Source organism: Prionailurus bengalensis, chromosome B2 (assembly GCF_016509475.1).
Source record: "Prionailurus bengalensis isolate Pbe53 chromosome B2, Fcat_Pben_1.1_paternal_pri, whole genome shotgun sequence".
In the NCBI taxonomy this organism is placed as follows: domain Eukaryota; kingdom Metazoa; phylum Chordata; class Mammalia; order Carnivora; family Felidae; genus Prionailurus; species Prionailurus bengalensis.
The window spans coordinates 96,066,856-96,088,319 of record NC_057349.1 but is presented as its reverse complement, the minus strand read 5'-3'; the positions used below and the strand labels follow the sequence as shown (position 1 = coordinate 96,088,319).

General features: G+C 38.4%; 2 protein-coding genes across 3 annotated transcripts in view; one reads left to right on the top strand and one right to left on the bottom strand.

Annotated features, from left to right (window-relative positions):
- The window catches only part of QRSL1 (glutaminyl-tRNA amidotransferase subunit QRSL1), a 31,047-nt gene extending 15,382 nt beyond the window's left edge, over nucleotides 1–15,665 (bottom strand). The window contains exons 1-5 of one of the 2 annotated variants that reach the window (XM_043592035.1): nucleotides 15,556–15,665; nucleotides 7,146–7,305; nucleotides 6,726–6,824; nucleotides 5,610–5,706; nucleotides 2,700–2,876 (exon numbers count right to left, since the gene is read on the bottom strand). In XM_043592035.1, coding sequence (XP_043447970.1) covers nucleotides 2,700–2,876; nucleotides 5,610–5,706; nucleotides 6,726–6,824; nucleotides 7,146–7,305; nucleotides 15,556–15,579 — 557 coding nt within the window. In that variant the 5' untranslated portion in view covers nucleotides 15,580–15,665. The remainder of the gene's footprint in view (nucleotides 1–2,699; nucleotides 2,877–5,609; nucleotides 5,707–6,725; nucleotides 6,825–7,145; nucleotides 7,306–15,555) is intronic. The other variant, XM_043592036.1, reaches the window with a different exon arrangement.
- Nucleotides 15,666–15,814: 149 nt separating this feature from the next.
- The window catches only part of RTN4IP1 (reticulon 4 interacting protein 1), a 48,796-nt gene continuing 43,146 nt past the window's right edge, over nucleotides 15,815–21,464 (top strand). Inside the window, exon 1 of the mRNA XM_043592037.1 lies at nucleotides 15,815–16,484. Within this exon, the coding sequence (XP_043447972.1) occupies nucleotides 16,208–16,484 (277 nt within the window). The 5' untranslated portion in view covers nucleotides 15,815–16,207. The remainder of the gene's footprint in view (nucleotides 16,485–21,464) is intronic.

The following is a 21,464-nucleotide window of genomic DNA, read 5'->3' as shown; positions in this document are numbered from 1 at the left end:
AGCAAAAACTAATCTTGAGAACATTATGCTAAGTAAAACAGATAAGTTATGAAAGTGCAAATACTGAATAATTTCACTTACGTCAGGTACCTAGAGTCTTCAAGTTCATAGAGACAGAAAGTAGAACAGTGATTGCCAGGGGCTGGGAGGACGGGCACATGGGAAGCTGTTGTTTAATGGGTACTTAGGTTCAGTTCTGCAAATTAAACAAGGTCTGGAGACTGGCTGCACAATAACGTGCATGTATTTAATGCTAAATTGTACACTTAAAGATGGTTAAGATGGTGGGGAGGAGGAGTGCCTGGACGGCTCAGTCTGTTAAGCAATTGACTCTTGATCTCAGCTCAGGTCTTAATCTCAGGGTCATGAGTTCAAGCCCTGCATTAGGCTCCACGCTGGGTATGGAGCCTGCTTAAAAAAAGGTTTAAGATGGTAAATTTTATTTTTTTTAATTTACAAAAAAATTTTTTTAAATGTTTATTTATTTTTGAGAGAGAGACAGAGTGTGAGTAAGGGAGGGGCACAGAGAGAGGGAGACACAGAATCCGAAGCAGGCTCTAGGCTCTGAGCTATCAGCACAGAGCCTGATGTGGGGCTCGAACCCACGAACTGCGAAATCATGACCTGAGCTAAAGTCGGATGTTTAACTGACTGAGCCACCAGGTGCCCCAAGATGATAAATTTTACGTTATGTATGTTTTACCCTAATTAAACATTTTTTAAAACTTTATTTCAGGGGAAAAAAGGTTTTTCTGATTAGAAAAGTGTATGCGCCAACTACAAAAATTAAGTATTATATAAGTATATTGTATATAAAGTGAAATTTCTCTTATAATCACTGCCTCCATAATAATCCTGTTATCAATTTTGATATAGTCATCCAGACACTTCCATGCACATAACATATATACATATGTAATGACTGCTTTTAACAGAAAGGTCATACTATATATACTATTCTGCAACTTGTTTTGCACTTAACAGTGTATCTTTGATATCTTTCCATGACACTCTAGCTTATTCCTTTTAGTGGCTGTGTAATACACCAAGAACTTTCCTGTTTTTAAAACTAATTATAAAAGAAGCAAATCAAAAGGGGGAAAAACAAAGCAGAACACTTGATAGTTTGGGACCCATTCAGTCTGGAGTTACTTTGGGTCTGTGCTTCTGCTGAATATACCCAGAAAAAAGCTTTGAGCTGCACAAGACCACTAGGCCCTTGAGCTCTACAGAAAATGCAGATGAGATTGTCTTTCTTAACAAGTCCATATGAGCTACAAAATCAGGCTGTTGCTTTAACAATTTCTAAAAGGACACGTTTTCTTATTAGGATTCACTGACGGCGGTGTAAAAGTAAAACCTACATTTCCATAGGAATTATGTGTCAAAATGCCATCTTCTCAGAGCACATTCAGAAAGCTGAACATTAAGTAGGGTGATGAAGATAGAAAAAAAAAAGCACCTAATCTTCCAGTCCTAACTTGTCAGAACTCTCATTAATATTAATGCAGTGCTCTAAAATTCCACAGAGATAAAATGAAATGGTTTTACTTGTAAATAAGATTTCAGAGAAACTAAAAACAAAACAAAACAAAACAAAAAAACCCTGAAGATTCTAAATCTCCATAGCTCTAAAAAAATATAAATAATTTACTGGTTGCAATGTCTGTGAAAGAGCTTCATTTCAGTGGATAATTAAGGAGAAATAAAATACATATAGTACTACTAAAGTATTTATACTGAAACAGATAAATAACAGTGAAATCTATTTAGTCTTCTTTAGGTGGTTAAAAAATGCTTTACAAATGAGACTTAAAACATAGAGCATGATGGGTGGATTCTTCCCAAATACAAACAATGACAGTTGAACAAATCAGCTCCTAACAAACTTGAAAAAAACTTTACTCAATGATGCACATTTTTAGTGGTAGATTTATGAAAACACTATTTTAAATATCCTATTGATACATATTAGGAGCATTTCCCCCACCCACCCCCCCTTTTTTAAACAAAAGCCAGATTTAGCTGAAGGATAAACCATAATTAACAGCTCAGCACCACTCAGCCAAAGCCACAGTATATTAGTCCCTAAATATTTGTACAATCAATGAGCAGACACCCAAATAAATTATTTTAGAAGTGAAATTTAATTACACTAACTGGTTTATTCTGCAAGATCCATAAAAGCATGTTTTTAAGAGAACCAGATACTATAGAGGAAGAGTTTATTTTTTTTAATTTTTTTTTTTAACGTTTATTTATTTTTGAGACAGGGAGAGACAGAGCATGAACGGGGGAGGGTCAGAGAGAGGGAGACACAGAATCTGAAGCAGGCTCCAGGCTCTGAGCTGTCAGCACAGAGCCCGACGCAGGGCTAGAACTCACAGACCATGAGATCGTGACCTGAGCCGAAGTTGGCCGCTTAACTGACTGAGCCACCCAGGCGCCCCATAGAGGAAGAGTTTAAATACCTAAAATTCAAGTTATATGTATAAAATACATGTTAAGTATACTGTACAGTTGAACACATTTATGAGATATAATGTTGATATATCGATCATAAATAAGTCGAGCATAAATAAGTCACTAAAAAGAAATGAAAACGGCACGGTATGAACTACTCTGTTGTTGGACTGTAAGTATGGTTTATGACTGTGTTTTGATGGGCTCTACAATACAGACAGAAAAAAGCATCTTACGCGAAACACGTGAAGGCTGATACTGCCGCCGCACTCCCACCCGAGCTTCCTCCAGTTATAAGCCAATTCGAATCCTCATTCTCACCATGGGGCTTCTGCTTCCTCTTTTCTCTATATTGTTTCGAGTAACTCCAGGGGTTTTTAACTGGGCCAAATACACCATCTGTGCTTCCAGATCTGAGATGAAGTGAAGCAAGATATCTTAATGAAACTTTGGTTCTTTATATGAAGATTTCACCTCCTGATCATATTATTTACTTCTAACACTGTATAATCCACTGGAACTTGAATTGGAAAAGGCAAGAAGCCTGCTTAGATGTAGCTTTCATTAATTAGATGGTTGAGGAGGTGGACGATGGGAAGTAAGAGCGTGTGGGAGAAAGGAGAAAAAACTAGTCTGTTAAGATTTTTATCCCAGTTGATTATCCAATTCAGCTTATGATGATTTCCCTTGTAAATCCAGGTGTTCCAGGTTAAGAGGGTCACAAACATTCAAAGAGTTAAACAGGAAGTCCTCTGAAGGATTCCCTCTATAACCAGACGTGTTAAGACAAGCATAGTTGAAAATTAATAACTTATTTAAAAAGTTTTGAAATAATTTCAATCTTACAGGCAAACTGCAAAAATAGAAATTATATGAAAATAACTTTATACCCTTTACCCAGCTTCACTTATTGTTAAAAAGCCACCCAATTTGATTTGTGTGATTGACACACGTTGTGTGTAACATGTACAGATCATTTCTTCCCCCACAAACCACATAAAAGTAAATTATATATATCATGGCCCTTTACTCCTAAATATTTTAGTTATGTATTCAGTGTGCATTTCCTAACACTAGGGGTGTTCCCTTATGCGGTCACAGTAGCCAATCTCAGTAAATTTAACATCCACACAATGCTTTTTATCTAACGTACTGTATGTAATCCAGTTTGGTCAGCTGATCCAGTAATGTCCTCTGCAGCATTTCCCCCTCCTAGTAAGGGATGGAGTCTAACATCAGGTACTGCATTTAGGTATCATTGTCTCATTAGCCCCTTTTTGTACTTTTTAAATCATTTGCTAGCCAATGGGCATGGAGTTATTTCTAGTTTTTGGCAATGATGAATAAAGCCACAATAAATATTGTACTGAAAGACCCTGGCCATTGCTTTCATGTCAATATACCTCTTCATCTCTTGACTAAATAGCAGGACTGAGATTGTTAGATCCTATGCTGTTTAACTTTATGAGAAACTGCCAGACTATTTCCCAAAATGGCTATACCATTTTGCATTTCCTACCAGGATTGCATGAGAAACCCAATTGCGCTGCATCCTCGTCAGCACTTGATATTGTCATTTTTAAACCATTCTAAAAGATGTATGTATCCCCTTGTGGTTTTAATTTGCATTTCCTTAATGACTAACCATGTTCAGTATTGTTTTCATGTGTTTATTGCCAACTATATATCTGGTTTGATGAAATGTCTGCTTACATATTTTTACCCCTCCCCCCTTTTAAATTGGGTTGTTTTCTGATTTTTGAGTTGGGAAAGCTTCTGTATATACTGGATACCAGTTCTTTCTCAGATATATGTTTTGCAAATATTTTCTCCCAGGCTGTGGCTTATTTTTTCATGTGTTAACAGTGTATTTCAAAGTATAGAAGTTCCTAATTTTAGAGAAGTACAGTCTATCAGTTTTTTATTTTATGGATTGTACTTTATGTGTCCCATCTAAGAAATTTTTGCCTAACTCATGGTCACAAAGATTTTTCTCCTGCATTTTCTTCTATAAGATTAAGGTTTTACTTTTTTAGGCTCTTTTAATCTGGAATATTTTCACAGCATTTCTTTGTCTTTTATGATATTCATATTTTTATAGAATGTTTCTCATTTCAGACTTATCTTCTGATTCCCTGTGATTAGTTTCAGGTTTAACATTCTCAGCTAGAATACTGCATAGGTGATGGTGTGTTCTTCTCAGGGAATCACATCTAGAGGTACAATGATGTCCACTTACTCTCACTGACGATGTTCATTTTGATCAGCTGTTCAAGGCAATGTCCTAATGACCTATGTTCAAGTTTACTCCCGTGGATTAACTCATTCAACATATATTTACTGAGTGCCAAGAGATAACACCGTAAATAAGAGAGTCAAAGACTCTGCTTCTATGAAACAATGCTTTGGTGAAACACTGAATTTTTTCACTCCAAAATCAGGAACAAAGAAAGGATATCTGCTCTTATTACTTCTACTCAGTATTGTACTGAAGTCTTAACCAACACAAAAAAGAAAGAGAAATAAGAAGAAATAAAACTGTCTGTATTTGCAGATGACATGATCATCCACATAAAATATGCCAAGGAATCTACAAAGATCAACTAGAACTAATAAGAGAACTTAGCAAGGCAGTGGGATACAAGCTCAATACAGAGAAATCAATTATATTTCTATATACTAACAATAAACAATTAGAAATGGAAAAAATACCATTTTTCTATAGCATTAAAAAAATGAAATACTCGGGAATGAATCAAATACATTATGTACAAGATTTATATGCAGAAAATCATAAAAACACTGCTGAGAAAAATTAAAAATCTAATAAAGGGATAGAAATAAAGTGTTCAAGGATCAGAAGACACATATTAAGATGTCAATTCTCCCCATCTGACCTGTAAATTCAACACAATCATGATCAAAATCCAATTAAGCTTTACAGAAATCAGCAAACTGATTCTAAAACTTATATGGAAATGCAAAGCACCTAGCATATGTAAAATGATTTTGAAAAAGTTAAAGGACTCTTATTACCTAATTTCAAGGTTTACTATAAAGCTATAGTATCAAGATAATGTGATATGAAAGTAAACCGAGACAAAGATGAAAGAAATACAAGAGAAGAAAATTTCAATTTTACTTACCCCATTGCAAACTCATCTAAATTAGTTTTTCCCATCAGGACAGCTCCCTGATCCAACAACCTCTGAACTACTGTAGCATTATAAGGTGGTACATAGCCTGAAAAAAATCAGTTATTTTTGTTGTAGGAGAAAAAAACATGAACATGTGAATCACATGCAAGAAACAAGATTTTAAATTGCAACTAAGCTGTCCATATTGACATGAGTTAATTATTTCTAATTTGAGTTGTAGGTAGTACTTTCTTCCTGAGGTTAGTTAATTTTAATTTTTCTACTGCTAATTTCTACATTTTCCAAAGACAGTCGGCATATTCACTATTTTTATCGTCTAAAAACATAGACTATAACAGTTCGTACTACTAAATACTGAATAATAGAGATGTACCCAATTCATCTGAAACTAACAGCACATCATTATTTTGCCCATTGTACTTGAAATGCTACATCACACAGTAATTTTTATCTATTTCCAGTCACACATAGATCTCTATTCTCATTTAAATATCATCTAGTGTATATTCCAGAACAATTAACAATAATACAGCTCCTAGAGGAACCTGTGGCATATTCCCCAGAGACTTTCTTTTAGGGTACAGCACTGTGAATAAGCTTTTTCTAGTTCTTTGTCTTTCTAGGATCCCCAAATCTTGATAAACATGTTTCCTTTTGACCTACTAAACTGTAAAGAACAAAATTAAGCATCACTATATGCAGGTAAGTATAGTGACATAAAAGATGGAAGACTCAGGAAACACAAAACAACTAGACAATAGGTGGTAATCCTCACAGAGAGGGGTAATGACAGGCCCTTATTCCCATATTATCAATGAGTGGGAGTCAGAGGTCACTTAGTGTGTATTTGGTGGTCAGTTATTGAGTCTTCCTAAGTGGGATTTCTAAAATTTCCTAAATAGGATACATCCAATAAGCTGGCCTACCTCTAAGGAATAGTTGTGCATTCTGAAAGAGCCGATAGTAAAAATACACCAGCATAAGTACTTCTTTTGCAAATATAACTGGTCTCAGAATACTTTGGTGCTTTAGTATCTTACCTTTTATTTAAACTGAAAAACTAGTTTTGTAAAACTACTAATGCTCTGGTCAATTAAACTTTACCTTTCAGCATGTTTGATGCACATGTTGTCTCAATGCCTGATGTGCTAAAGTTGTCTTTTACTGCAACAGGAATTCCATCTAAAGCCCCGAGGGAATGACCTGCATCAAAAAGCCGAAAGAACAGGAGCTATACATCGAGTTCAGGATATAAAGACACATTAATACTAGTTATTATGGTAACTATTAGTTTTTGGTAAAGATACTTCTTCATAAATCAAGTTTATGTTAGAAACTATTCCAGTTGGGCATTATAAAGCATCACATATCCATTACCCTTATTTTTATTATACCTCATGGCAAGTTCTTTAAATAAGGGTATGTTTTATGTTAAAAGCCTCGCTTGCCAAATGGAGACTGCTACATCCAATTAAATTGTTTCTCTAGGGATATACCAATTAAGTATAATTCACAGTAATTTACCTTTCTTGTATCTTTTCTCTGATTCTTCAGCTTGCTTTAAGGCCACCTCTTCTGATATAGTAATGTAAGCATTTAGAAACTTGGTCTTCTTGATAAGGGAGAGACATTTTTGACAGAGCTCTACTGGAGTAATTTGGCCTTGTTTCAGCGCTGCAGAAACCTATAATGTATACAATTCAAAAACCCTTTACTGAGCCTGCAGAAGTTTCAAGTATTATACTGAGTAGGCAGACAGAATGGGGAAGTATACAATTTTGAAGTGAAGCTTGGATTCAAAACCAAGAGAACGCTATACCTAGGTGGTGTACTGAATGAGGGTAACATATCGGTTAGCTTGGGTATTGGTTGGAGGACACGACGTTCATTGCCCTAGCAGAGGGCTGTTTCCAAGTCAGGTCTGTACCAACAAGAGCAGTGGTTTAGGTAAGCCATCCTGTCTAGTAGCAGTGGAGGCCTGGGGTGGGTGGAGCATGGGTTAGGGTAGATCGTGCAGAGAGTAGTTTAGCTGCAACACACACAACCCAGAGTGAAAAAAAAGAAAGAAAGAAAGAAACTGACTGGACAAGGCCCTGAAGGGGCTTATGGCTCTAGGTAAGATCTTTATAACTATTGTAGAATTCAAGTCAGAGCCACTACAAATGGAGAGTATGTTTATAAAATACGGGTTCAAAAGCAAACTGAGAGGAAACTTCTCTGAAATCCTGGCTGGGGTGCATTAGGAAAGCTAGTAAAAGAAGTGTTAAAATAAACTGCATTACAAATGAGCAGAACCTAGATGTTTACAGTAAAGCCTGAAGTGATGACTATTTAATACTTCCTGTAGGAAGTAGTAAGTACTTACTAATTAGATAAAAGGAATGAATTATAAGTCAAAGAAGACACCGCAGCTTTGGAGATTATATGAAAAGAGTTGGGATGGGAGCTCAGAGAGAAGGAAAATGGGCGAAGGAGTAATATTTATTATTAACCAAGAGCCAGACATAGGTGCTTTACATGCATTATTACTTCACTTAACCCTATAACAACCACATAAGTTATGTATTATTAACCTCATTTCACAAATGAAGACTGAAGCTCAGAGAGGTTAGTGATTTGTCCAAAGCCACATAGTAGTATAGGGGAGAAGTAACTTCATAATACAAGCTCCTTCACCATCTCTCTCCCCAAATGAGTGCAAGCTTAGTTTGTCTTCCAAGTTGACTGTATTTTCAGGTGTCCTACATCCATCAAGCAACAGGAGTTTGCATTCGAGGGGAAAATCTGCAAATCATCTGCTCTCATCTGTTGAATAAATCATCAAAGCAGCGGTATTCTTAGGGCTGAGCTTAAGATTAGAAACGCAGTGGGAACAGGCCACTGAGAGGACCCCTAAGGCTGATGCACAAGAGGAGGAAAGCACTGCCGACAGGTGGCTGAGGCAGTGACTCAGGGAGGGGCGGGGGCAGGCGGGCCAAATTGTAAGAATGACAAAAATTATGTCTCAATGTCTTTCCTTCTTTGCCTCCCCTCAAATCTCCTAATGCCTACTATCCTCAGATGCTTTGTGACTTGCCAACTGGTACAAGAATACAAGAGAAACCCGTTTCGGTTGTGGTTACAAGGGCAAGAAATGAGATTGTCTAGGAGCACTCATTTGAAATGCTGCTGATCTTCGTTAGGACCATTTTTAGGAAATCCAGATTTGAGAAAATGAAAAAGAGAATTGGAGAAGAGAAATGAAAACAAAGATGCTAATTAACTAGAATGACCTGAGCATAAGGAGTGTGAAAATATAAACAGTGCAGCTTCCCTGGGAAAAAAATTGAAGGTGTCATATCTGAATATGAGATAAAATTGACCATAAAAGTTTTTGTTAAAAAAACCAAATTTGTTTTCCCTGGCACTTCTTTTCTCTAATAGAAAATAGGTGTTTCCTTGAGACCACTGCTTCTCCTGCAGCTTTCTCAAGAGATGACTGTTTTATTAATTTTTTTCTTAAAAAAGTTTTTTTTAATGTTTATTTTTGATAGATCACGAGCAGGGGAGGGGCAGAGAGAGAGGGAGACACAGAATCCAAAGCAGGCTCCAGGCTCCCGAGCTGTCAGGACAGAGCCCAACGTGGGGCTCGAACTCATGGACTGCTGGCGCATGATGTGAGCTGAAGTCAGATGCTCAACCCACTGAGCCACCCAGGTGCCCCAAGAGATGACTGTTTTAGCTTCTACCTACCGTGGACCAGAGTCCAGAAGGGGAGGGGAGAGTGTGCAGGCAAGTAGCCTCCTCATTTTTCAATGCCTTCCTCTTCCCTCTTCACTCAAAAATCCCAGCTCATCTGAAGTACAGGACTTGGAGGAGTTTATATCACTCTTCCTGGGGTGTGAACCTACTGTCTGCCTGGTACCCCTTTTCATTCATCAAAGATTTTAGCACTTAGCTCCCTTTAGTCTACTTTATAGTGGCTCCTGTTGTTATTCTTGTTGACTTCAGGCTTCAAGTAATGTACACTGAAACCCGGCCTCTCAGTTCAACCTCATTTCTGGCAAACTCTTCCTTCACCTCGCTCAGGTCATCAACTCGTCCCAGATGACATCATTACCAAGATATGTGTAACCTCCAAAACCTCAATTCTAGTTATCCTCCAACTCCTGTCCGCCCAGCTCATTCGCCCAACCATCCACACGGTCAGCCAAAAAACGGGGACCTCAGTCCTACAGCTGCAAAGAAATCGAGTCTGCCAACAACCAATGAGGTTGAAGGAGGACCCTGAGCTTCAGATGAAACCACAGCCCTGGCCCACCCCTTGATTTCAGCCTTGTGAGACTCTTGTGAGCAGAGAACCCAGCTACTCCATTTCTGGACTCCTGACCCACAAAACTGTGAAATGATAATAAGATTATTTTAACCCAAAAAGTTTATACTAATTTGTTAGGCAGCAATAAAAAACAATACACCTTCTTAGAAAAAATAAGAGATCTTCCTCAGGAGTCACTCTTCTTAGAAACTAGGGGGAGAGAGAATTCTAAATACATATAATTTAGCAAATTTGTTCTGTAACAAAATTAATGTTAACAATAGCACTTAGTGCTAGGCATCATCCTAGATGCTTTATATTTCTTTCTTTTTTTTTTTTTTTTAAGGTTTATTTTTTTAGGGGCACCTGGGAGGCTCAGTCAGTTAAGCATCCAACTCAACTTCAGCTCAGGTCATGACCTCATGGTTTGGGAGATTGAACACTATGAGTGCGGAGATTCTGCTCGGGATTCTCTCTCTCTCTCTCTCTCTCTCTCTCTCTGCCCCTCCCTCAGTCGTGCTTGCCCCTTTTTCTGTCTCAAATAAATAAACATTAAAAAATATTTACTTTTTAAATTTTAATTTAATTTTTTAATGTTTATTTTTTGAGAAAGAGAAAGAGATAGCACGTGAGCAGGGGAGGGGCAGGGAGAGAGTGAGACACAGAATCTGAAGCAGGCTCCAGGCTCTGAGCTATCAGCACAGAGCCTGAGGCGGGGCTCAAACTCACAAACTGTGGGATCATGACTGGAGCTGAAGTCAGATGCTTAACTGACTGAGCCACCCAGGTGCTCAGTTTTAAGTTAATTTTAATTCCAGTATAGTTAGCACAGCGTTATATTAGTTTCAGGTATAAAATATAATGACTCAACAATTCCATACATCAGCGGGTGCTCATCACAACAAGAGCATCACCTATTTACTACATCCTCCCACCCATCAATGATTTATATTTCATTTAATCTTTATATCCACTCTGAGGGGCTGATATTATTGCCTCCATTTTACAGATAAAAAGCTAAAGTTCCTGCGTGAGGTCACAAAGCTGGAAAGTAGAGTGGGGATTCAACCAAGGCCTGCTGTTGTTTCCAAAGCCCACACTCTGGACCACTATACCACTAACTTTACAGACAGCATCAGAAGTTCACTTAGAAAAAGAACTGTCTTTCAAAAATAATTGTCTTAATAAATGCTGAAGGTATAGGAAGGAGAGTCCTTGAGGCCGGAGTGTCCAGTTGACTGGTACCCATTAATACATTCCATTCATGTTTTTGTCTCCAATGTTCCAAGAAATTGTATCAAGATCACTAGCAACCTCCACATTCCTAAATCCAGCAGTCACTGCTCAGTCCTAATCGTATACAGTATTTCTCAGCAGCATTCAACTTAAGAGAGCACTCTCTTCTTGAAGCTTTTTCACTTGTGTTTCAGGACACCAAGACTTGGTTTCCCTCTTGCCTTACCTACCATTCTTTCACATCTCTTTTGCTGGCTCTGCTTCCTATTGCTGACCTCTAAATGTTGGAAAGTTTTAGGCCTTCTTCTATTTTTGTGCTCAGCTCCCTGGGTGTTCTTATCTGTCTACGTACATTAATTATCTTCTATACTCTGGTCAATTTATATCGTCATACCTAGCTGCTTTCCTGATCTCCAAAACTCCTATATCCGCCTGCTTAACCAATATCTCCACTTGCATATCCAGCAGGCATCTCCAAATTAACATGCCCAGAAGTCTTGATAACTTTCTCCTTCCAAATATGCTTCCTAAGAGTCTTTTCTGTATGGGGGTCCTCAAAAAACTAAAAACAGAAGTACCGTATGATCCAGCAATTCCACTTCTGGGTATTTATCCAAAGAAACGAAAACACTAATTTGAAAAGATATATGCACCCTTATGTTTGTTGCACATTATTCATAATAGCCAAAACATGGAAGCAACCAAGGTGTCCATTGATGGATGAATGGATAAAGGAGATGTGGTGTGTGTGTATGTGTATATATACACACACACACGCATATATATATGTGTGTATATATATGTATATATATACATACACACTTCATTTAATATATACCTAATATATGGTTACCTAATGGTCCATTATATATATATTATATATATTCCACACCTAAGTGAAATCCTACGGTATTTGTCTTTCTATTGTCACAAATGGTAAGATAAAAAGAACAAAATCTTGCCATTTGTGACAATAGAGAAAGACAAATACCGTATGACTTCACTTATATGTGGAATCTAAAAAACAAAACAAAACTCGTAGATGCAGAGAAGAGACAGATGGATGCCAGGAGGGAGGGGTTAGGGGATGGGCAAAATGGGAGAAAGGGGTCAAGAGGTAAACTTCCAGTCATAAAATAAATGTCATGGGGATATAATGTACAGCATGGTGACTATAGTCAACAATATTGTACTGCATATTATGTAACTTTATATGATGACAGGGAAAAACTAGACTTATTGTGATCAATTTGCAGTGTATACAAATACCAAATTATGTTGTACACCTGCAACAAATATAACGTGATATGTCAACGATACCTCAAAAGAAAAGTGGGAAAAAAATCTTTCCCATTTTTTTTAAATGTTTATTTATTTTTGAGAGGGAGACAGAGCATGAGAGGAGGAGGGGCAAAAAGAGAGGGAGACAGAATCTGAAGCAGGTTCCAGACTCTGAGCTATCAGCACAGAGCCTGACACAGGGCTCGAACTCATCAACCGCAAAATCATGACCTGAGCCGAAGTTGGACGCTTAATTGACTGAGCCACCCAGGCACCAAGTCTTTCCGATCTTGCTGTTACCATCTTCCCAACTGCCCAGGCCAAAACTTTAAGCATCCTCCTTCATTCTTCTCTTTCCCTCAAACTCTGTATCCAATCCATCAGCAACTAACTTAAAGAAAAACACCCGTTTCACATTACCTCTACAGCCACCCCATCTGTGCTGCCATTATCTCTTGCCAATGCAACAGCCTTCTAACTGGTCTTTCTGCTTCCTCACTTGCTTTCTTGTAGACCACATCTTTAGGAATAGCCTTTAGGAGCTTTTCCTTACCATGGCCTAAGAAGTCCATGATCTGGCTCCTACTTATCTCTCTAACCTCAATCTCCCACTATTCTCCTCTTCATTCACATCTCTCCAGGCACACTGGCCTTCTTGCAATTCCTGAACATGTCAAGCTTGCTCTTGCTGCAGACTCTTTGCACTTACTGTTCCATCTGGCTGGAATACTATTCCTCCAGACCCTCCCAGGGCTCACCCTTCATATCCTTCAGGTCTCTTTAAAATATACCCAGGCAGTCAGAGAAACCTTTCCTAACCACTCCAAGCCATCTGGCTCCACCCCCACCCCTACTACTTCTCACACTATAGCCTGCTTAATCTTTCTTCATATTACTTATACTACCTGAGATTATATTATTTACTTAAAAAAATAAAAACTTATTTAATGCCTGTTTCCCCATAAAAATGCAGGCTTCATGAGTGCAGGAACTTCTGTTTGCCTTCAATGCTAATCCCCAAAGACTGGAACACAGAGGTGTTCACTAAATGTTAATTGAATGAAAAACTGAGTTGTTTAAAATTTGGAATCTGTTTTCCCATAGAACAATTAAGGGTTCTTAGGCAGACCCCCAAGAAGCCTCTTGAATATATAATTAATAACTTTAGGATTAGTAATATTAGCCTGGTGTCTGGCTCCTAGAAACAGTGGGATCATGCCACAAAGGGGGAAGGTAAAAGTGAGACTCCTCTTTCCTGAATGTACCTGCATAAAACTTACAAATAGTTTTATCTCCTGTTTGGCATGTTACCTCCTTTGAGTGCCTCCTCTCAGGGCTCCTGTTACTCTAAGCCTTACGTAGGTCCCCAACATTGCCTCAAAACTCTATTATAGTTCCCAGCTCCTCCCCTGAATTTCCTCCCCAGCAAATTTTCCCTTTCTTCAATTGATTATAGCAACTATGTGAGGGAGAGAAATTTTATTGAACTATTGTAATTCACAACAATGCGTGAATAAATCATTCGACCCTCCCAGGTGTCTTTACATATTTAAAAGAGAATGTGTACTAAATTAATTAATTTCTAATTGGTAGAATTTGGGACATCAGTACAATGATGTAGAAAAAACATGGAGTGGACAGAAGATACTTTGGGGGGTGGGAAAATAACTACCAAATAATGTTTTGTTTTTATAATTTTATTTTTTTAAATTTTTAAATGTTTATTTTGGGGGGGGGGGAGGAGCAGAGAGAGGGAGACAAAGGATCCAAAGCAGGCTCTGCACTGAGAGTGGAAGCCCTATACGAGGCTTGAACTCATAAGCTGCGGGATCACGACCTGAGCCAAAGTCAGATGCTTAACTGATTAAGCCACGAAGGCGCCTCTGTACAGAAATATATAGTAGAGACCACGTGTAATATAAGATGGTAAAACACTAATGCACTTTGGGTAAGGGCTATTTATTATTTAATGCCTGTCATTTTTGTTATTGTAATTTACAGCTTTCTAAAAGGCTACTACATGGACAGATAAAAAGATTTCCCAGGTGAAAATACAACAGGAAAATGGAAGGCAGGGTAGGTCCTAAACCCCTACTTATTAGCAGATTCACCTGGAGCCCTGGTTAAACCATATACTCTGGACCGCAAATCACAGAGCTCCCAAAGTGGGACACAGCTGTGGTTCTAACAAGAGCCTGACAGGATTCTTATATGAGTGGGCCTGCAGACAGTTCCCAAGTTTGAGAGATACTGGGCCAGAAAGCAAGGAGATCTGAAGTCTTAACAGCAGAGAGGAAGCAAAGAAAACAGATTCCAGAGGTAAATTCAAAATAGAATTAACAGGGCTTAGTGATTTATTGGATATGACAGATGAGGAAGAATGTTAAGGGCAACTGGGATAACAGCTGTGCCATTAAAAAGAGAATATTAAGAATTCAGAAATCAGGTTTTGATTTGTTTTTTAAGGTGGAGGTTGAGAAGTAAGAAGTGGTCCTGTTACAATGATGAAGTCAACTTTCCTTAAAGTAAGTTGAGGTTGTTATGGGGCATTTTGAAGAGATGTCCAGAAGGCATTTACAAACATAGCCTAGAGTATAAAACTGAGCTCCAGGAAATGGAAGACACGGGTGAGAGAATCCTTGCTATCTTACTGATAGTTGAAGCCTAAAGAATCTATCAAGGAAGTGGGGACGGGGCGGGGGGGGGGGGGAGATCTAAAAATTACTCGTTTGTATTTTGCAAAGTACAGATTTCACGGGCTTCTTAAGCAATAACTGCATTAGATGAGTGTAGGGAACCGAAGAGGGACTAAAGTGGACCAGCAAAGCCCATCCACTAGGGGCCTGACCCAAGCTTTTAGCAAACGTCTAGTTGAAAGAATCCAGGGTACACTTCCACCGCACCGTTCCGTGCTGCGTAAGCCTCCCCTGCTGAGGTCGTAACTCCAGAACGGGTATAGAGAGTACAGCTGAATGGCCCAAAGGTCGGAAGCCCCCACCCAGTTCCAGGAAAGGAGACGGCCGAGGCTGACCAAGATGCGTGGTCAGACCCCGGGGCTCCTTGTCCACGGATTCCGCGAATCTTTCTGACCTCCCTGGGCCCTCAACAGCCAGTTCCACTCACTTCTTGGAGGGTCCGGCCCAGCATGGTCCTCGTGCCCAGCCTGCCACCACAGGCACCAGGTGACAAGGAAGAATAAAAAAGGTCAACACCCGCGCCGGTATTACATGGGCGCAGCCATCTTTGGCCGTCACTGACCGTTTCAACATCGAGTACTTAGATTGGTCGAATTGCAACCCCGGGGAAATTATCTTTGCACGTGATTGGTGGGCGCCGCAAAGCAACTCCTGCTGCGAAGGAGAGAGGGTCGTAAGGAGACTCGGGGCTAGGGTCGCGGAGGGAGTCGGGGAGTCTCAGGTTCTTGGTAGCGTGTGGTAATTGAGCGGGGTTTGCTTGTCCTGCCGGGGGCTTCCGGGACAAGGCTGGCTTCTAGGGGTTTTGTATTTGTTTTTCAAAGGGGAGAAGGTGTAAGGAGGGAAGAGAATGACAGAATACTGACTGGAACGCTAATTGGAGATTTTCAAATGGGAAGAGCAGAATAATTCCATGTTCTTCTTCCTTCAATTGCTCCATTAGGCAGGCTGACTAATATTTTGAATTCTCAACTTTGAAATCAGCCAGTGTGTTTGGCAGATATTGACCTAATTTAGGGGTTAGAGTTTGAGCCAATTTACATGCATTTTACTTAGGGCCCACAATACAACCACTGTTTACGATGGAACTTCTGCTGAAAACCTGTGTACTTAGAAGAAATGCATGTACTGCGGTTTGCTTCTGGAGAAGCCATGCTGTACAAAAGCCTTCAGTTAAAAAGATTAGCACTACCTCTCCAAGGAGCACCGTCATGCCCGCTTGGGTGATAGATAAATACGGAAAGAACGAGGTGCTTCGATTTACTCAGAACATGATGATACCTGTCATACACTATCCAAATGAAGTTATTATCAAAGTTCACGCCGCGAGTGTAAATCCTATAGATGTTAATATGAGAAGTAAGTTTTCGGAAGACATTCCACCTTCCCTTTTTCTTTCCTTTTTTTTTTTTTTTTTTTCATCAGGGGTCAGTTTTAAAAGATGTTATTTGACTACAGCTCTTTGGTTAATACAAAGGAATTGTTTGGGTTTTTGACAGTATCTCAGCACATATTATTTTTCAGGTTTTTGAAATTGCAGTGTTCATGGTATACTTCAGTCTTCGACAAGATATAAGGAAATATATGTTTGAAATTTTTCCATGCCTCTTTACAGTGAGGATTGGGATTTGAGCTAATTTGGGGTCCACAGCTAACTTTTTGGTATATCATCCGGGGAACTTTGTGTATTCTGAGGGCCACTGCAGGTTTTGGAGGTATGATTATGTTTTCACATCAGTTCAGAATTTGCATTTTTATAATAATTCTCTGCTCTCTCACTATTCTCGTCTGTCTTTATTGTTCCTGTGGACAAAACAGAACAGGTTGCCAGGATTTGGACACAGTACTTCATTTCTGCTGTTGGATTTTTGCTCTCGCCCTTTAAAATACCCTTTCCTGTTTGCTTCATCCTAAATGGGAATGTTACCATCTTAATTTCAGCTGAGGCATATTGCCAAAGTTTGGAAAGCACTATATTCCTTAAAATTATGTACGCTTTGCAATTATTATAGTGCCAAAAAGATTGATTACCCTTTGTGAATTTAACTTTTGGAAAATAATGACAAAAATATTGCTTGCGGGAACTCCTCCATGTCTTCTGAAAACATAAAAATCTCTTGAGATGATTAGTTAACCTCCATGTTCTAAATAAGCTGCCATATGCAGTTTATTTTAACCGTGAGTCTGTGTTTTGAAGGCCTTGTGTGCAACATAGATTGCCTCATAACAGTTACTGTATGTGAACTGTGCGTGATTAGTTCAATTTCTTGGTTCATAGAAACCAATTACAAAGTCAACATTAATGATAGAATGAATCATTTTGTGAAATTTATAGAGAAATATGAAAGTGTTGAGACTGACATCTTTTCATTTCTTCCTCCTATTTTCCAGGAGCTGTGTGATAGATTAGGATGGCCGTTCTCAAGCTTTTTGGTCTTGAGATCTCTTTAGCCTGTTAATAATTAAAATGGGCTTTTGCTTATGTGAGTTATAGCTGTCAGTGTTTACCTTATTAGAAATTAGAAGAGAAAATTTTAAATTTTCATTTAAAAATGCAGTGAACTTTTGTGTTGACATTACAAAATTTAAATTAGGGCAGAAATATAAAATGACATAAAATGAGAGACAAGTCCATATGTGAAGCATTGGAAAAGGTGGTGGTTGATAGAGTGTAGGGTCTACTTCAAAGTGCTTACAATGAAAAATAACTAGTTTCCAAAATAAGGAAAAAAATTGAGTAAGAAGGATAGCGCTGTTTAACACATTTGCTTATCTCTGTGCCTTCTGGTTTAATAAGACAGGTGGATTTCATATGAACGGCTGTATTCAATCTGTTGCAATACATCATTTGAAGTTAGTGAAGAAAATCCAGCCTCCTGCAGGTTGAAAGGAAAGGACTTAGACTCCACAGATCTTGGGGATGTGAAAACTTGGAGAACTGCTGGATTCGGGAAATAAAGCACACTTTCACAGTCTAGGTTTTTTTGTTGTTTTTTAAAGATTTTATTTTTAAGTAATCTTCACACCCAACATGAGATTCAAACTCACAACTCTGAGGTCAAGGGTCACATGCTCTACTGACTGAGCCAGCCTGGTGCCCTCTTGGTCTTTAGATCTTTTGACTCCAATTTTTAAAGTTGATATTTTTAACTCCATGAATATATCTAGACCTGTGCTGTCCAGTATAGTAACCACTAGTCACAGGCGGGTGGTGAGCAACCGAGGTGTGGCTAATCTGAATTCAGATGTGCAGTTAGTGTAAAACGCACACTGATATCAAAGACTTAGTAAGAAAAAAAAGAATGTTGGGGTGCCTGTGTGGCTCAGTCAGTTAAGCCTCCGAGTTCAGCTCAGGTCACGCTCTCCCAGTTTGTGAGGTCAAGCCCTGCATCAGCTCTGTGCTGACAGTTCAGAGCCTGGAGCCTGCCTCTGCGATTCTCTCTGCTCCTCCCCTCTCCCCCCTTGTGCGCGCGCTCTCTCTCTCTCTCTCTCTCTCTCTCTTTCTCTCTCAAAAATAAACATTAAAAATTTTTTAAAAAAGAATGTGAAATGTCCCAACAATTTTATATTGATTACATATTGACCTGATAATATTTTGACTATATTAAGTAAAATATGAAAATTAATTTTATTTGTTCATTTTTAGTGCCTACTAGGAAATTTTGAATTAATGTGACTTGCATTGTATTTCTATCGGACAGTCAATCTAGACAATGTGAGGAATAGCTATTACACATTTCTTTGTGGGCAGGGGGTTTGAGGAAATACTTAGATTCAAAAAGTGTTTGTAGCTAGAAACTCTATTAAGGGAGAATTGAAATGTCTTTACTATGATTGTCCCATGAAATCCACATTTGTATTCTTTTTGTTTGTTCTGAAGAGTTGCTACTAGTTGGAAATGGTGTTTCACTTTATTCATTTACATAGGGTATAAAGATAATAGTTTTTATAGGCTATGCCTTTAAGTGGAAGGTTTATACCCAATGATCAGTATGTTTTGTCATCCCCTTTGATTATAAATCCTTTGAAGGTAGATCTCATGTTCTGTGTCAACTACTACCTGTTTTAGTGCTTCACATATGTAGTTGTCATTCAGTCATTATTTTTGTGTCATTTTATATTTTCATTTTAACTTAAGGTTGTACACTAAAATTAGTGGTGTTCTAACCTTGAGTACTTTGTACATTTTGTCTTCATTTCAACCTGTTAACTTTTCATTTCTTTGAATGCACATGCACAATTTGTATTGTGTATGTTTTGATTTCAGTAGGTTGGCTAGATCGGGACTTTCTTGGCTGCTATTTAATAATGTAATGTTGTGGCACATTTTACTTGTATATAGTATTCTTGAGACATCTTAGTTTTATATAACTTAACCAAGTAATATTATTTGTAAGTTACCCTGTTTCCTGCTCATGAATCCTTTTTTGTTTTTTTTGTTTTTTTTTTTTTTTTTTTTTTGCGCGGGGTGGGGGGCGTGGAATGTGTGATTGTTGTTGCAGAAGATTGCTGAAATGGTAGCTTGGGGAAATAAAATAATGAGTACTAGATTATAAACTGTAGGAAGCACTTGTTTCCCTTGACAAGAATGCAAGGACCTGTCTATTTTGAAAGATGAAGGCAGGCTGTTTTTCTGGAGATGGCCACTTTCATTGGACATAAAATCATAAATCCTGTAAATGGCTAAATAAATGCAAAAATATATATAGCCAACAGAATCATCCCAACAAAGTTTGATTTCCTTAGATGGGATTGAAGTCACTGAAACTGATGACAGATTAGGATTTTTCACATCATCCCAATTCTTTTTTTTTTAATTTATTTTTTATTTTTTAAATTTACATCCAAATTAGTTAGCATATAGTGCAGCAATATTTCAGGGGTAGATTCCTTAATGCCCCTTACCCATTTAGCCCATCCCCCCTCCCATAACCCCTCCAGTAACTGTTCTCCATATTTAAGAGTCTCTTCTGTTTTGTCCCCCTCCCTGTTTTTATATTATTTTTGTTTCCCTTCCCTATGTTCATCTGTTTTGTCTCTTAAAGTCCTCATATGAGTGAAGTCATATGATTTTTGTCTTTCTCTAATTTCACTTAGCATAGTACCCTTTAGTTCCATCCATGCAGTCGCAAATGGCAAAATTTCATTCTTTTTGATTGCTGAGTAATACTCCATTGTATATACCACATCTTCTTTATTCATCCATTGATGGACATTTGTGCTCTTTCCATGCTTTGGCTATTGTTGATAGTGATGGTATAAATATTGGGGTGCATGTGTTCCTTCGAAACGGCATACCTGTATCCCTTGGATAAATGCCTAGTAGTGCAATTGCTGGGTCATAGGGTAGTTCTATTTTTAATTTTTTGAGGAACCTCCATCCTGTTCTCCAGAGTGGCTGCACCAGCTTGCATTCCCACCAGCGATGCAAAAGGGATCCTTTCTCTGCATCCTCCCCAACATCTGTTGTTGCCTGAGTTGTTAATGTTAGCCAGTCTGACAGGTCGGTGGTATCTCATTGTGGTTCTGAGATGTATCATTTCCCTGATAATGAGTGATGTTGAGCATTTTTTTCATGTGTCAGCCACCTGGATGTCTTCCTTGTAGAAGTGTCTATTCATGTCTTTTGCCCATTTCTTCACTGGATTATTTGTTTTTTGGGTGTTGAGTTTGATAAGTTCTTTATAGATTTTAGATACTAGCCCTTTATCTGATATGTCGTTTGCAAATTTCTTCTCCCATTCTGTCGTTGCCTTTTAGTTTTGCTGATTGTTTCCTTTACTGTGCAGAAGCTTTTTATCTTGATAAGGTCCCAATGGTTCATTTTTGCTTTTGTTTCCCTTGCCTCTGGAGATGTGTTGAGTAAGAAGTTGCTACAGCCAAGATCAAAGAGGTTTTTGCCTGCTTTCTCCTCAAGGATTTTGATGGCTTCCTGTCTTACATTTAGGTCTTTCATCCATTTTGAGTTGATTTTGTGTGTGGTGTAAGAAAGTGGCCCAGGTTCATTTTTCTGCGTGTGGCTGTCCAGTTTTCCCAACACCATTTGCTGAAAAGACCCGTCTTTTTTCCATTGGATATTCTTTCCTGCTTTGTCAAAGCTTAGTTGGCCATACATCTGTGGGCCCATTTCTGGGTTCTCTATTCTGTTCCATTGATCTGAGTGTCTGTTTTTGTGCCAGTACCATACTGTCTTGATTACAGCATTGTAATACAGCTTGAAGTCCGGGATTGTGATGCCTCCTGCTTTGGTTTTCTTTTTCAAGATTGCTTTGGCTATTAGGGGTCTTTTCTGGTTCCATACAAATTGTGGGATTGTTTGTTATAGCTCTGTGAAGAATG